At 61.3% G+C, this 17,477-nt stretch overlaps 1 protein-coding gene across 1 annotated transcript in view; it reads right to left on the reverse strand.

Moving 5' to 3' along the window:
- The window catches only part of LOC122378639 (plexin-B-like), a 65,600-nt gene extending 48,600 nt beyond the window's left edge, over window positions 1-17,000 (reverse strand). The window contains 2 exon segments of the mRNA XM_043359893.1: window positions 6,025-7,191; window positions 16,864-17,000. Coding sequence (XP_043215828.1) covers window positions 6,025-7,146 — 1,122 coding nt within the window. The 5' untranslated portion in view covers window positions 7,147-7,191; window positions 16,864-17,000.
- Window positions 17,001-17,477: the final 477 nt, after the last annotated feature.

The following is a 17,477-nucleotide window of genomic DNA, read 5'->3' on the forward strand; positions in this document are numbered from 1 at the left end:
AACACTGACCTGACTGCTGACCTGACCTGACAGCTGCCTTCCTCTGCCGTTTGACCTCACCGGAGAGCGGCTCCGACTCCGCCCACAGCCCGCTCGCTCAGTGGATGATTTGCGGTTACTGGCGACCCCTGTGGCGCCAGCGGCTGCCCCCATCAGACGCCGCGCGAAATACGGCCGATCGTGTGAAATAGGGCGTCACCCAGCCCACTGCCGTCCGGCACCAGAGACCGTTGTTTTCGCGCCATATTGCCACATAAATCGACGCCTATGTCACGCGGCATTAGGATAGTTTTGGTACGCGATCATAGGCCGGGCCCACGAGCTGCCACGACCGGGCCAGATGCTGGATGTATGGCAAATAAGGTGTTCGGCATGACGGAAGAACGTCTGATAACATGGGAATTTTCATTAAGCTCAGAAGCCGTGAATGATCCTGAGATGTACTGAAGAATTTCGTTGATAAACCTTTATACGTTCTACCATACCGAATTCCATCGGAAGAATGTCTTTGTTATAGAGGAGTAGGACGTAGGTAAGCTTCCTCCGGCTTGACGTAAACCGGGAGACATCATTCGCTCGTCCATCGATCTCTGCTCAGGCCAATCATGGCACGTGTCGGAGCAACTGGTGACCCGGTCCATTTTCTGGCCTGCGGCACCCTCCGTGACCGGGTCGGCGGTCGGCGGTGCCTCTCAGCCGTCACAGTTCAGCTGAGGTCCATAGAGGAGAGGTTGAACGAGCGGGCTCGATGGCACGGTGCCGGCGCCGGAGAGGCGGGACCAGCTCCCTGGAGACGGGTCGGAGGAGCCGCGGGAGAGATGAGAGAGCAATGAAAAGGACCACCTATGAGGGAGACATTGAGCCTGGGTGTTGCAATAATGCCGGAAGAAGGGCGCTGAGGCTGACCAAGTCATGTAGAGTAGAACGCAGCTTTGGCCATATCCTTTGAAGCATATTTGAAAAGCTGCTTTGGCATGGCGCTTAGAGGGCGGAAGATTGCTTTTAATTAAGGTGCATCCAGGCCGAGACGGCGAGATGGCGTCTGTTATTTCCGTTCAACCTCAGAGTAGAGGGAAATTTCCCTCTGAGCGCTGAGGCTGCGCTGAGTCGAGACACCCTGGCTCGACAGACAAGGCCGATCAATGGAGACAGCCCGCGGCGGCGACCGAGCGTCAGTCGCCCTCAGCGGCTAACTGGTGTCATCCATCACCGCTGGACGGCGCCCGTGGCGTCATCGGCACGGCTCGAACCGCAGCGACGTCACCGGACTGCTCTATGAGCTGGCCCAGGTGTCCGGTAGGCGCCACAAAATCCTTACGCCTTATCGACTGATTGCCTGCGGGGTAGAATGGATAGGACCTTGGTTGTCTCGAAAAAATGCGTCACTAAAGCGTCCATCGCCTCTTCTGACAGCGATATCGTACCAAAATGACAGCGCCGGTGCCTCTTGGCACTGCAACAACCACACGTTACGGTCAGCAATGACACCGCGCTGGGTCGTCGGTTCGACCACCACAAGCCCGCGGGGGTCAAACGGAGTCAAACGGGACCCACTTTGGACAGGCACCGTGTCAGCGGGCAGCAAAAAGGATACCAATGTTCACGCCACCGCCAGAGAATCAATACACGTCGCCAGAGGTCTACTAAAGGTCGCGTAGGTCACATAAGGTTCTTCAGTGTGACTAAAGAGACAACGGTAAGGCATTGTTGTGCGGGCTGACGGTATTCCTGGCATTCGTGGTGACTTGGCGGCTCCGTAGTGTTGATCTCATGTCTCATGGGTCAGAGACGAAGGAACCGCTATCGTCCCAGTGCGCCGAAATCGCAGCGGTGCCGCCGATAAGGGCCATCATGGTGAGGTCATTAAAGGCTAGGTCATTGGTCAAACCATTTGGCTTCAACGTCTGGTCTTCCCCGTTCAAAAATGAGGAAGAAGGCCTGACACTTTATTGGGTCGGTCGGACCGAACTTATGAGATTAGGCACATGCTAGTGTGAGACGATGAGGTACGAGCCAGTCACTTTCGAGCAATTTCATGCCTACAGCGCGAGGCTGTTACATCTTTCCTGCTGAACAAACTGAAATTGATATGTATCGCGCAGCATCGTAGATTTACGAGTGAAATTTCGTTCAGGATGCACTTCCTCAGGCACGATCGTTCTCCTTCAACGCCCAGCCACTACTGCGCGCCGTCCTTCTCGGCAATCTTTTCAGATGCTATCGACCGGAATAGGCTTACACGGGCTGGCGACCATAAGTTGGGACGAATTCGAAGTAGTTAAACGAACTGCCACGGCTGCAACAATAGGCGTATGGAAATCCGACCGAAACTCATCGCCAAGTTGAATTGGACATCATTGGCCGACGATAGTTGGTTCGAACTTATAATTCTTTGTCCACCAGTAATAGCACTCAGATCGCTGTCGACAACTGCCAACATTCTGTCGGTGTAATGGCCTCCGATCTGCGCCAGAGCACAACATACGACCCACTTGAGATCCAGTCGAGCGCAGCGCAGCCGACACGGCAAACGCCCGCATGGCGAGAAATCCGGCACTCGGGCGGACGAATCCCAACCCGCGGACAATCGGCTTGGGTGCCGCCGCGGTGGGGTCGACCTCGGCGCCGACCTGGGACGGTAAATTGTCCCTGGAGGCCGGTGGGGTCGCGAGGCTCGTGAGTCGCTGGCGTATCTCATACTGAGTCCAGTGCAGGCCCGACACGCCACGGCATAAACCTCCTCGTCGGCGATCGACCGAGAACGGGGGACGGTATACGCCCACTGAGCCTACCGAGGGGGTGGTGCGAGGAGACGGTCAAGAAGGACGATGGCAATGAGGTACTGTCTGTGGGAAGGGTCTAGCGGGGAACTATGGACTGTAGAGCCAGTTGGATCGATGCATATGAGTGAAAAGCGTGATCATCCATTGTTGTAGTCAGCATATGTAGATTGCATCACGCAGGACAGAAATTTAATAAGTAGATAGATGAACAAGGATGCAGAGAGATAAGCATATTACATTATGATTTAGATGCGTTCATGCGTGAGAAGACAGAAAATGTTTCAAAAGAGGAGAGTGACGAGAATATTCATCTAGAGGCTGAGGAACTGTTTAGAGGAAAGGAAAGTGCACAGCGTTGGGAGCGTCTGGTAAGACGTGTGAAACAAATCCATAATGGCTGGTGATGCCGGCGCTGATTGCTGGCTGTGGCAGCGTCCAGCCAGGCGGCACCACACTGGGCGATGGATGAAAAGGTCGGCTGATTACATCTGGAGAACGGCTGGTGGCCCGCAGCCGCTCCGTGTTGAGAAATCGCGTGTCACAACGGCTGAGTATCGCGACCGACGCGATGTTTACCAATGCGGTGCCGGCGGCCTTGGGTGCACGCGGGGGCAGCAGGCCCGGTAACGACCGCGAGTCCCATCCCACGAACCTGCGACACCACAGCGAGCGACGCGGGACATCGCCAGCGACATCGCGCTCTCGCCACGACGCCGCGAAGTCCGCGACGCGACATGAAAATGCAAATGTTTGCGGCGGCACACGTGCAGCGCTCCCCAGTGGCGCCGCCGCTGAGCCATTGATTAGCCGTCAAATGAAATTTACGGTGGCCGGCGGTAGCGACATGGCGACCGGCGTGTCGCCGCTCCTCGCCGCGCCGCGCCACGCCGTATTTGTAGCCAGCGCGCCATGAATGTCGTTCTGTGCCGGCGGGAGTCTGGGCTGTCGTTCGCAGCCGCCGCCAGCGGGGGACGGGAGGAGCGCTGCCGCGGTCGCAGGATGAGCGCTATATCGCTGGCGCCGACAGCAGCGCACCAGTAAATCTGAGCTAACGGCCGGCAGCGCTATAGCCGCACGCATTCGGCCGCCAGTTAGCCCCACCCAACGATTATGTGCTGCGGCCGATTAGGGCGCCCGGTCGAAACAAGTGCGGGCCACGGAGGTGAAGTGGAGAAAGAAGCTGGAAGAAGTTCAGAAAGTTAGATGGAACGAGGAAGAGCGTGAGCGGATTATTAGACCGCTGGAAGCCAAAGAAAGAGGAAATGTGAGGTCACGATGAGAAAGGAAGATGGATGAAAGGCGACGATGAGAGGCATAGAGATGAGACGGAGAGAGTTGAGGCGCCATGATGTTGACGCAAGTGTAACAGATTAGCCCTCGCGGTAAAAGACGGGAGAGACGGGTCGCCGCGGCCTATGGCGCGCCCCGCCGGGCCACCACTCATGATACATGACGGCGGCACTCCACCACTTTCCCGGCGCGGCGCGACAGCCGCGGCGCGGGCGGACAAATGTGGCGCGTCGCGGCCGTGTCGCCGCCATCTCTCAGCGGAGGTAGCCGTGTATGGTGCGGCGAACCTGCGGGAGCGACTGCGACCAGCCACAGACCGCCGTCGGCCCGTGTCTCGGTGCCATCGCTGAGTGATGTCGGTCCTCGGGCGACGCAGCGCCGTGTCGGAGCGCGGCGCGACAAGGACCGCGCGCGCCGTGCACGGGCCGGGCGATCACACCGGCCGCGACGCCGGCGGGCAGCGAGGAACCCGTCTGAACGGTCCATGTAACACCGACAGCGGCGGCAGAGCGGTGCTCCGAGTCGTCGTCTCGGCCAGAACGACATCCGGAACGGCGGACGGCGCCGGTTGCCGGTGACAGTTACGTATGACGATGGTGTGGAGCGGTCGGAGCGACAAAGGGCCCGTCGCAGCTGGCCCGGCGACGTCGATCACACTCGACAGCAGCAGCGCGGTCTGCCCGACAGTCGGCAGCGTCCAGTCCTGACAGCGATGGGCCGCGGTGATTGGTGAAGCCAGATTGGTGCGGCAATCTGTCTCATCGCGACCGGCGCGGCGCTTCAGGTCGGTCGATCCTGTGCTCCAGGGCGCCTCGTGACCTGGCGTGTCACAACCAAAGGTCGGCGGGGCGGCCACCTGTGCCAGGCCCTGTTACAGCCGGCCACAGCTCCTGCGGCCACATCCCGACGATAAGCGGTAATTATTAATGACCTCCTGACGACCTCCATCGACCCGAGCGTCACTTATGCCGCGCCGCGCCGCATTCGCATGTCATTACCCCGTCCGGTGCGGCGAGCGGCGCGCAGCGCCAGTGACAAATTCGGCGCATTAGGGCGGTAGCGCGGCAGTGGCGCGAAGAGGACGTCATTTACATCAGCGCGGCAGAAATGACAGGCGCTCCGTCCGAAAACAGCTCCGCCAAAGCAGCGATATTAACTCGGATCCGGCGGTGCCTCGGGGTTGCCTCGGGGCGGAGTTGCGCCGAAAGTGCGGTGGGCCCGCGGGAGGCGGGCGTGGTTCCGGAGCGGCTCCGACGGCCGAGCCGGCGTGCGACTTCGACCGGCAAAAGAGCTCCCGAAGTTGGCTCCTTTGGGGGCAATTACAGCCGGGTCGCAAACAACCTCACTAGGCCAGACGGGCCGCGCGGCCGTCCGTCTCACCCGAGTCGGAATGAGGCAGCTCTCGCAGGATTCAAAACAAATGTGCGGCCCGGACTGGTCCACGATGTGGAATGGCGCGGGCGCGGGCCGGCCGTGACCGGTGCGCGGTGCGTGCCACGCAGAGAGAGGTGGTCGAGCGCCGGCTAAATGTTATGGTAAGCCCGGCTTTGTGTTTGCCGCCGACCGAGGGCAGCGTGATCCTGTTTTTGCCGCGAGACCGAGAGAGAGCGTAATCCCGCCTGATCGTCCCAACAATCGCTAAGTGACCTCCTCGGGCGCATGAAGAGGCAGCCAGGCGCGCATCGCACGGGCAGACAAAAGACACCGCTTTGTTCCTGGGTGGAGGGGCAGGGTGCACATTATTCGACATACCTCCCCTCCCCCTCGAGAGATGAGGAGCGCACTCTCACTCTCCCTACGCCTAACCAGGCTGCAACTGAAGGCCTGCTGACACCATAACTGGTGGACCCCGCCCGTTGGGCCCTCCCACCAGGCACGTCACCTTGCGCGTGGGAGAGAGACACCGCCAATTAGCGGCAATAAAGGGAGGAGGCCCCGCGTCGGTACTCACCCTGGCCTCGGGACACTGGCCGTCCAGAATCTTCCCCGAGATGTAGTCCATGTTGCGGTACTGCATTGTGCCGTTGAAGCACATGTGGATGTTCTCGTTGAACTTATAGTCCACTTCGGCGAGAGGGAACACGCACACGGCCGACCGGTTCTGGTACACCATCGTGTTGCCGTCGCTGGGAGAGAACACGGCCACCAGCACCGGGTCGCCCGTCCGCACGCCGGCCGCCGTGGCCAGGTCGGCGCCAGCGGAAGTCAGGTGCGCCGATCGCACCAGGTTATACGCGCCGCACGAAACCGTTATCTCTGTGTAGCTGTTATAGTTTGGGTCCGTCACACAGGCGCGCGCTATCCGCGACACGTAGCCCACCTCGTCCTGACCGGGCAGGTGCGACTTCTTTTGCACCGTCACAAAGTACACAAAATCACCGGCACTAAAGCCGTCCATATACTGCACGAGAAAATGATCACGATACTTCACATCGATGCGCATCAGCGACTGCTGCGAGAAGGAGAACTCTGCGTACTGCAGGTCGTCGAGCCGGCGCGTGGCGATGGCCGGCACGTCGTGTCGGTACGGGCCCACATCGGTGAAGGTGGCTCCTACGTAGAGCACCTGGGGCGGCTCCCATCGCTGGTACCTCTGCGGGCCCAGGAAGCCCACCGTCGACGAAGTCTCGTCGTTGGCCGCCACCTCCACGTCGACAAAGTCCGAGCGTGAGATGTTGTTGAGGTCGTGGAACCGACAGGCGCCTTGGCGGACCGAGCCGCAGCTGAGTAGCCGCTCGCCGGCCACCAGCAGCAGTTTGTTGACGTTGTCGGTGGGCTCAGCGGCCACCTCAGGTGGGCAGCCGGAGGCCGGGCAGACGGGCGCGTCCTGCACCGGGCCGGTGATGACCCGAGAGACCACCTGCAGGTCGGGGCCGAGCTCCAGCAGTCGGTTCACGCCGGCCACGAACAGCCGGCCGTCGTCCACTACCAGGTGTGTGAGACGGCGCGTCTCCTCTCCCAGGTCGAGCTGAGCCACAAGGGGCCGAGACGGGCCCGCCGCCCCCTCCGCCGCCGCCGCCGCCGCCGCTGCCCACAGCAGCAGCAGTGCCATACGGGTCAGCGGTGACGTCATCTTGGAGCGTGACGTCACAGCCGTCACAGCCACATCGCACCGCCGCTGCAACAGAGAAAGAACGCGTTATTTATCGCTCCAGAACATGGGAGCGGGCCCAATTCGGCCATGTCGAAACTGAAACACAGGAAGGTAAACTGGCACGGAACACGGCTGGGGTGAAACTCGCGGCGGAGTCGGCACAGACTGCGGTCACGGGAGTCGCGGCCGCGCGCCGAAATATCAACACAACCGCCGAAATCGGACCCTGTTGGCGACGAGGCCGCCGTCACCCGACACCCAGTCTCCGTGCATACACACGCTCACACGCGGTCGACCCACGCGTGGACGGCCCGCTCCCAGCGGCTGCAAAACACCGCCGCAGGCTCGCAGCCGAGTCGACCCCTGACATCACCCCGCCAGAGCCCGGCCGTCGCACGTCGCCGCCGACGCCGCTCGTATCCCGGGCGACGCTCCCCGTGACGTCACCGTGTCACGCGTGACGTCACGTCGAGTCGTCGCTGCAGCGAGCCAATTAGCGGTGTGTCAGCCGCCCGCCGGGGCAACAGGCGAGTCCAGGAAAAACGCTTCCTCCAGCGCGGCGGCGACGGCGGCGACGATCGGCTGGGAGGATCGATACTGGTCGCTCCTCTCGGCGCGTTGGGTGACGGGTGGCGGTGATGGGATGCAGCGACGGAGAGAGAGGGTGGACAGAAGGGAGAATGGGTAGAAGGACGAGGATTGGTGCAGGAAGCGAACAAGTGATGGGTGGGGACTGGGGAGGGGTAGCTGGTTTGAGGGATTTGACATCGTAGTTAATTACTTAGACGTGTTTTATATATGTGGACCGTTCTACGTAGCATAAAAACTATTTTCAAGAGACCGTACTTGTCTAATAATCAACTATAGCTTATATAAACCAAAAGCAGGAGCCTCGACCGGATTTCGACGACCGGTAACGGTATCCCATTGAAGCTCTCTTCCATCTCCGCGCCGCGCTCGGTCACAATACAGCCAATCTGACAGCTCGTCGCAGGGCTGTAAGCCGCCGGCTCAGACCATGTCGCCGCCGGAATCATCTCGGCTACAGCTCGGCAAACAGCGGCGCCGCGCCGGATCGGCTCGACCGCAGCTCGCCCGAGCCGGGCTCTGTTTGCCCGCCGTGTTTGCCAATTGTTGGCCGGCCGGCGCTCTCCATGCCGACACGCCCCCGGCGCTGATCGCACGGGCGATAATGGATCCCGCCCAGCCGGCAGGCCCAACGCCCCACCGCTGACGACGGACCGTCGCAAACGACGGGGTCGACGCGGGATGACGGCCGGCGGGCACACAGCCAGAGTTTGCCTTGCAGGTCAAACACACCGCGGGGCAAATGACGGCGAATGGCTGCGAAATTTTCCCCAGGTAACTGCGACCATTGAATCCCTCACCGGCCGGCGGGGTTAGAAAATAGGCCGCTCGCGCCGTCGGGCCGGTGCTCTGAGCGCGCGCTGAAAGGCTGGGCGGCGGCGGCGCGACCCCCGTCGCGCGGCGCTATTGTGCGCCGCCAGGTGAGCCGCGCCGCCATAATGCCGCCCTGCCGCTCCTGCCGCCGGCGCAGCAGCGATCCGGCGGCACTGCGAACGGTGGAGAGACGGGGCGAACGGTAAGGGATGATCCCAGATCGTCCACACCCTGCACAGTCTCGCCTTCTCACCATGGTGTGAGATTATCACCAGTTTCCTACGGTTTTTCTTCTCACCTGCCCACGGTGCTTGCCTAGCGCTGCCGAGCGCTGCCTTTCCAGACGAAAAGGCGATGCGCAGTACGGTGGGATGCTTCACCTGCCTTTTCCGAGATCCGATATATTGACCTCACACAGCGCCTTGGGTCGTATGTGGAGCATATCGAGCCCTGATGAAACCAACTAGGAGAGCCCGGGTGTTATGTATCCAATTAGAGCGGGACGTCGACCATATCTGGGGCGCGTTTCGCCGGTTCGTTGTTCACCCGTGCCCCCAAGGAGCGGTCCGCCGCGCCGCCGGCCGCCGTCTTCTCATCACCGTCTGACAAAGGCGCTCTGTCCGCGGCGACTCGCGGAGCGGTGGGCCGTGCGCGCGCGACTCACTCTACTCTCAGCCGCCACCCCTCGACCGTGCTCGGCTCCGCGGCGCCGAGAGCGCGCATGACGCGGCACCGTCTGCAGACGCCGCGCGAAGACGCCCATCCCGGCCTGGGGCACTCAGAGCGCATAGTTGCCATCATTTTTATTGAATATTAACAAGGTGCCTCGCTGTTCGGACCCAGGTGGCGCCAGCGGGGCGTCACGGAGCAGCCGCTCGCGCCGGCGCCTCTCGCTCGGTCGCGCGCTGTAATTTGTGTGCGGCCGCTTCCGAGTGATTGGTTCAGGTATTGTTTTTGATTACCTGTCGGCCGCTAATTCGGTGTAATGACGGCCCGCCGGGTGTTTGGTGAAGTACCTGGACGTCGCGGCGGCGGCGGCGGCGGCGGTGATGGCTGCCACTGATGACACACCAGGTGCCCGGCCACCGCGGTCGGCTCGGGAGGCGGGTGGGCCAGACTGCGGCCGCACGCGATCCACTCCCGCCTCCCGCCTGCGGCGATCGGTCAGCAGCGTCTCGGAGGTCAGCCCGGTCAGCCCGGCCCGGTGGAGAGTGGAGAGACACGCGGGAGAGCCGGGCTACCTGAGCTGCTCACCGAGCCGCTGATCACAGTATCTGCTGGTCCGGCTCAGGTCGCGCCGGAGAGACCTGTGAGTCGGAGCTGGCCAGCGAGGGCCAAAGGCCACCGATCGACGGCCAGCTGGCGGAGATATATGGCGGGTCAGAGACCGCCAAATGGACGGCGGGTGACGCACCGAGTGGACACGGCGCCTTCTCGGACCAGCCGGCCGCCTCCTAACGGACACCAACCCCCCGCCGCGCGCCTCAGTTCGAACGGCCGCCGACGCACGCTGAAACTGGAACGCGCGCCGAGAAACAATCACCATGAGAAAAACCTGTCTGGGGACAGGAGAATGTCCGGAGGACGGACGGACCACCTCGGCCGCACGGCGGAGCGGACCATCGAGACACACGTCCGCTACAGGTCCTTGTCGACTGACCCGACTGACAAAGGCACCGTCGGGCGGGCGCCGACCGCGAGCGTCCATCAAGGGGTAGAAGAACCGGCGCCGGGCCGCGCCGGTCGCGGGCCGGTCGACCGACACACTGCCTGTCGGACAGAGAGTGACGGCCGCCGGCGCGGTGACGAGGTCGACCTGACGCCGGTCGACAGTGAGACACGCAGCATCGAGTGGCGATCGAAAGGTCATCTGTCCGCCGGCCGAGAGGCCATCCGTCCACCCGGTCGGCTCGACTGACTCACCGCCGGCCGGAGATCGCACGCACTCTGCATCAGAGTCTGTTGGACGGTTTTTTGGCGGTGTGGGGAAATGTCGAGGGCCGCGCGGACCAAACAGTGTCACGGGACGTGTAGGAACAACGCGTTGGACCGGTGGACCGAGTGGTGTTCTTGTGCGACAAACTGACGCGTAAATATATCTGGGTCCTTTACAGCTCCCGGGGCGCAGGCGATTTCAAACGAAAACAAACTGAACAGAAGCAGACGTAAGCAAAAGTGGTGACGGAGAGACCTCCCAATTTATGTCCAGCTCCTGTTGTTGGGTGGTCATTTGTTTTTCGGTGGATCAGGACTGAGACAGAAGTCGAAGGGAGCAATCAGGGGTCTGTCGCGGCGCAGGGAGCTGCGTGGGGGCTCCAGCGGAGCGGAACAGGGGTGTCGCACAGAGGTGCGGCCGGCGGTCAGGGTCGCCAGCTGACGCCCCGGTCCCCGGTCCGCCCTGCCGGCCGACCCCGGGCAGTGTAAATAAACACACCCGCCCCGGCAGGGCACTGAGCAGCGGGCACGGAGAGCGGCCGCCGTACCCTGCTCCGGCCCGCCGTGGGACAGCAGAGCCGACAGCGGGACAGGGCGGCCTCTGTTCGGGTCCAGGAGCCGCCCCCGCACCCGCCACCATCACCGTGCGGCGCTGACCGAGAGAGAATGCAGCGCAGGCGAGTCTGGGATGCAGGACAGAGACCATGCGCTTGGTACAGACGGAAGCGAGACTGTGCTTGACTGAGGGAGAAATTCGAATGACTGATGAGCTGGTGGTGACTTGATGTGCACAGCGTCCGGAGCAGACCGGCCTGTGGTCAGCGCGCCCTGACCTCAGCCGCCAGAGAGCGGCGCCGTATGTACATTCCCACGCCTTTATGGCCGATGAGATAACCGGCTGGCGTCACGTACACATCAGCTCGCGCCGGGCGGTCCCACCAGGCCCGGGCGGTCATACCAGACCGGCTCCAGACCCGCTCCCCGGCTCCTGACGCTCTGAGCTGGCGTCAGGGCAACATCCCAGCCGCCTGTCACTATACCCCCTCTGCCAGGCACGCACCGTGCACGAGGGCTGACGTCAGTGCGTCGTGTGCCGAATACGACGGGTCACGGCCGGTGGACTGGCTGGGCGCACAAACACAGCACGCGCGACCCGGCGCACTATCGTCCGGTCATTGCCAACTCAGAGCGCGGCTCAACAGGCAGTGGCGTATGACTGAGCAGGAGTACCGGCTCAAGCAGGCTTCAGTCTTCTCCTTATGATACTGACATCCGATCACATGCGTGGAATTCATATATGGATCCTTGTCCGAGCTCGAGAGCGTTATGTAATGCGAAATACTCGCATCGGAAGTTATTTCGAGCGTACGAGTTTTATGTGACGCTGGTGGAACAAACGGCCAGGAGCGGAGAAATTGGGTTGGTGTGGCCCGCCTGGTGTTCCAGCATCCGCCCCAATTTGTCATGTTCGGGGCGTGCCAAGGTGCCACCGAGGCGGCGTTGCGTGCGCCGCGCCGCGGGTGTGCGCCGTCTCGGCCGCCACCGCGCCACATTGGCATTCGCGGCGCGGCGCGCGGCGCGACTGGACGTCGGCGAGATGAGCCGAGAGGCGCCGGCGGCCGCTCTCTGAGCCGGGCACGCACGGCCGACCGGCGGCGAGGGCGGTCAGCCAAGGCCGGTCACGACCCGCCCGCCTGCCGCCAGTGAAACGGGGCCGTCTCGGGATCGAAATAACGCCAGAACAGGCCCAAACGGGAAGGTCACACCGGCCGCCGAAATCTGCCGTCTAATCAGATTTCACCAACTTAATTTGCAAAGTTGTGAGGGCTGGGTGTAAAGTTAGTGAGGGCCTCAAACGTAAAAGAGAATCGAGGTGCATCTCGAAACTTTGGTTATTTTGGCGAAGTGGTTGCTATGTGTCGTTAAGTTTGCTAACTTTCTGCACTGATTATTGCGCTGCGCTGCGAGCTGAAACGTTTGTCATTCCGTGAGCCATGTTCACCTTCGATCGGTCGCGGCGTTAAAAAGAGCCACCAGCGGTATATCAGTCCAAATAAGGCGGCAGTGAGCCTCGCCGGACCGACCGGTCCGGGCCCGTGCGTCCTCTAACCGTGGGAACTCCTGGCCGTGACCAATGCCGCTCGCCGGGGCTGTTTTAGGCGGGCCCGACCGCGCCCGGCCGGTCCGAACTAAAGGTCAACAGCCGGCCTCCTCTGTCCCTGTAGTGATACAGCCCTGCGATAGGACAGGTCCAGAGAGACAGCCGGCCCGCCCCGGTGGCGTGCGGCGAATTCCTAGAGTCGGCACCGGCCGACGGAGCTATACACGGCAAAAACCGATCCCCCGTTCCGCGGCCCGCGCCGGCTTCCTGGCCGGGCATTGTTCCACGCCGAGCAATCCTGTCACTGCGCCGGAGCTGTCCCCCAGAGCCAGAGCAGCCTCCACAGACCTCCACAGACAGGGCTGGTAGCGTTCGCAGTCGTTTTAGCCAGCGGCGTCGCTACTCCGTTCGAACAGCTGTCGTTCTCAGCCACCTGACCGCAAACGCGTCCCGCTCCCAAACGCAGTGCCGCCGCAAAAACCCGTCCCCGATAACACTCGGCAATAATTATATCCGGTAATTAGGTAATTGCACGGGTCAGAACAAGGAAGGTCCGTGTTTACACGCGAATTGACCCGAGTTCAAGGCCTGGTTAATGCAGCCCAAATGGTGGTTTGCACGGCCGCGGCTCGGCAGCGCTGAGGGTCGCCGCGCTCCCTGGCGTGCGGCGGACGAACCAGCGAAGGCTGGGCTCAGCGGCTCGGCTGCTCGGCGGCGGTGTGCGGCGCTCAGCGGCCTGTCGCTCCGCCGATCGGCCGGCGACGCTATCTGCCCATCTGAGGTCTGACTGACGGCGGTCAAAACCGAGCCATTAATCCGCCCCCTGGGCGGCGGCGCCCGACGCGCGGCGCTGGCCGCCCGGCAGGACGGTACTTTGGCAGCTCCTGGGCAGGGCGCCCCACGGCGCCCCGCGGTGACGCCCGACAGGGGTGCCTCACGGGGGCGCCCGACGGAGGATTCATCTGACGGTGGTCGCACGGTGGCACTGCGTCTCCAGCCAGACAGCCGCGCAAAAACCGCCCCCGCGCCGGCCTACAACTCACCGGGCTGCGTCAGCCTCGATACCATCGCAGGCAAACCTGGAGAGAACTTGTAAAGATGCCCTAATGGCGATCGTATCGGTGGCAGCTCTAGCGCGTCCGCCACCGAGCCAACAAAAGCCTGAGGGCTGGACCAACGCGGACGACCGCACCACAAACAGCTCCTCGACTGAGGGGCAGCCGCACAGCTCGGTCGATACGTGCCGGACCCGGAACGAACAGGGCCGGTCCGGGAACGGACAGGGACAGACCCGATGCAGAATGGCTCGGCTGGTGACCCACGGCAGAGCCCAGCCAGTCCGCAGCGGCCGTGGTAGCAGCTGAGAGGTGGAGGAGAAAGAGGAGAAGGAGGAATCTAATTTGGCATGTATCGACACGGCGCCGGTCCTCTGGGAGCGGGGCAGAGAGCGGCGACCCTTCCGTCGCGCCCGACGCTGCTGACGACGACCGACCATCCCCCGGGGCGGTGACGCCGAGAGCTCCGGGCACGGAACGGCGCTGGGGAGAGACGGGACTGTGCCGGAGCAGTGGAGAGTCTCCCGCCCGTCTGATAGGGAGAAAGGTGAGAGCCTTCGTGCAGTTTGAGAAAAGCTGAGAGCATTACATATCAAATAATTGACAGTGACTAGGGCAGAGCTTGTAGCGATTAGTGATGTAGCATATATGCCCGATGCATATCTGATTCCGTCTAGAGAGGAGACCTCATGAGTCCCGTTGCATGAAGCTCCGATCAGCCTCATCATATTTCCTCGGAAGGTAAACACACCATCCCTAGCAGCCCAGTCCTGGACTTTGGAGCTCTGTTCTATCTGACGTCACCGTGCGATTAGAGTATCGCTCCCTGAGGAGAGTGACATGCCCGGCCTCAGGTCAGGGGTCAGGGATGACAGGTCACCGGCGGCGGGGTCACGGCACGGGGACGCTGCACCGGCCGCTGCCCTCGGCTGATGAATGACCGTGTCGTGTCTGTGGCCCGTCTCCAGCGCCATTACTCAGGCCAGTGATAGGGCGAATCGATACACTTCCGCCGCTAAAATACGGCCTGCAACTCGCCGATGTCAGCCACAAAAAGCAGCATTTCCACGACATTAAACCGGATAGGTTCATGAGCAGCTCGCATGTCTGGCGATAAAAACGACTACAAGAAGTCGATTGTAAGTGGCTCTAAAGTGCAATCAAATCAGCGGGCTGCGCTCTGGCGCCGGCGGCGGTGGCTCGGCTCCGCTCGACACAGGACAGGCCCTTCCGGCAGGCGGAGACGGCGGCCGAACCGGCGCCGCGTTACTCTGAGCACGCACCATTTCCCCGGGGTCGGTGGAACCCCTGCGTCGGCGCCGGCGCCGCGCCAGCAGCCCCGATAAGGGGTCCCGCCGCGCCCGAGCTTGTCAAATCGCCCGCTGGCCCGGGCGGACGGCGGCAGGCACGCGCGCGCCTTTGAGCTCCCCGGAGAGTTTTACGGTTGATGGTATTGATTGTGTGCATGGTTGTGTCGTCGAGTGGGGGACGGGTGTTGGTACATACCGCGCGAGGGCACATTCCACAGCGGGTGCCAGAGGTGCCGGTCCCCAGCCCTGCTCGCCCGGCGCGCCCCTGCTAGTGGTGTGGGGTGCCGCCATACATTGCAACAGTGTCCTTGTAAGGGCCAATAACGAACGATAATGGCGCCGTCCTCCAATGGTGCGAAATTGGACGACATGGCACACACAATTAGTACACCAAAGTTAGTTGGCCATTCATTAGCCCCTGGATGGCACGACAACTGCCAGGAACAAAGTTTAAAACACATATTTGATCGGATTCGAGGAAGAGTTTTAATAGTATCAAACATGCAGAGACTTTCCGCTATGCATACATGAACTATCCAAGTAAGACTCTTCACCAGTTTCGAAGAACTTGACCCCATCGACCTGAGCGATGCAGTACGAGCGAAAGATACTTTGTCCCGGGAGACCTGTTCGGAACCTCATTGCACCCCAGTTCGCAGCTCCTCCCTTCCTCCGTGGGCTAACTTAGACAGCCGCCAGCCGGAGCCTGCCGGAGCCTACCGGAGCCCGAACTAACGACGAAAACTAATCTGCCTAAGGGTCGGCGTTATTAATGCAAGCCTTGGCGTTTTGTGGCGATGTGCCCTGTCGGTGCCGACGGCAGGGCCGGGTCGGATCGAGCGCCGTTTGCCGCCGGGTGACGGCCCCTCAGGGAACACTTCACTGGACGTGACAAGACATTGGCACGCTTTTAGTGTCTGGCCCACCGGCCTCGGCGACAGGTCTGTTTGTTCGAGTTCAGTGAACTCGACTCGTTTTCTAGAGGAGAGCTCGCCGACTCAGACGCTGTTGTAGGATAAATGGCTGAGTGGACTGGGTGACTGGGTGACTGGCTGAAGGGCTAGCCGTCCAGGACAAAGTGAACTGCGTGTGGTTGGTTATACATAGGACAGCTATTGACTGCCTGTGAAGGCGACTGACTGCGTGATCGGGTGACTGACAGGACTAAATATCACTCTTCAGACACTTGGAGCTGACCAGTGCAGTCTCTGATAAAAGTGAAACGGCACGACACGCGGAGACTCCCGAAGGCCGGCCAGCCCGACCAGGAAGAATCCTGCTGCTGCTGCTGTTGAGCGCAGCCGAGGGGAAACCGGCGCGGCGCCGCCCGACCGACCAGTGCCAGGACCGGTGGCGACTGATCGACACGCAATACCAATCGCGTGCAGACCACTTGTTTGTGGCCGACACGAAAAGAACGCCAATGTCGACATGGCATTGTCTGTTGGTATAAAGCCTAATATGTTCCCCGCGCCGACCGCATTCGGTGGCAATAGTTTGCAGAATTGGACCGACTGAGATTCCGGGAAAATGTATCGAGCAGTTTTAAATCAAGTGTATCATGTGAAAACGCCACTACTACGGTTACCAGGCAGCGGGCTGTGGGCATACCATTTCCAGTTTGGGAATCAATTTTGATCGGAGCTGCATCAACCTCGATGTCGTTACGACACACGTCAATGGACAGACCGCGCACGTTTATTGTACAAGTACAATGTGAATAATTGAATTAGACAACTTCCTCAATAACGATGCAGTATGTGTTAAAACGAATGCCGTAATTTAGTTTCACAAAATACCCTATCAGATTTTTCAGCTTCACTGGTCTCCCCCACGTAACGGCCAAGTCCACAACACTCCACAATCCAGAGTTCCGCTCGATATTTGTACTTACGGGTATCCCGGCTACTCCTGTCTGTCCTCTGTAACGCACCACTTCCTCTCTCCTCACGACACGGTCTCTCAGTCTCTCCTGATCACGCCGGTATTCACGGTGTACGCGCGACGTTCGCTGCGACCCTCCCCTCTGAATCTCGCCGGCCGACTGTGCGTGGCCGGACGCTCCGCCGGCCGCTCACCGCCGCTCCCGCTAGGCGGCGCTAGTGTCGCTGCGGCGCGCAGTCGACCCGCCCGGACCCAGCCCTCAGCACGGCCGACCGACCCGCCGCGCCGGGCCCACCACCAGCCGACGATGAAAGTCTAATTCGTGACGGTGGCGCCGAGTCGTCCATCGCCAGGCGGCTCAAAAAGCTTGGGAGCTGTCCGGACCGGGTTTTTTTTCGAAAAGTCGACATTAAAACGGTGGGGAGGAGGTCCGAGCAAGGCCGTATAAGAGGGTCCGAGGGGCACTGGTGCACATATCCACAACCGTCAGGAGCCATGTGACCGATTCTAACCAGCGCCGTACCGTCACCGACCGATCAGTACAGGCCTGACGACAGGGTGATTGCATTTGACAGCCAGATCAGACTCCCAGACCGCGCCACGATCAGCCAACTTGTCGACCGG

Source organism: Amphibalanus amphitrite, unplaced genomic scaffold (assembly GCF_019059575.1).
Source record: "Amphibalanus amphitrite isolate SeventyFive unplaced genomic scaffold, NRLGWU_Aamphi_draft 000062F_arrow, whole genome shotgun sequence".
Lineage (NCBI taxonomy): Eukaryota > Metazoa > Arthropoda > Thecostraca > Balanomorpha > Balanidae > Amphibalanus > Amphibalanus amphitrite.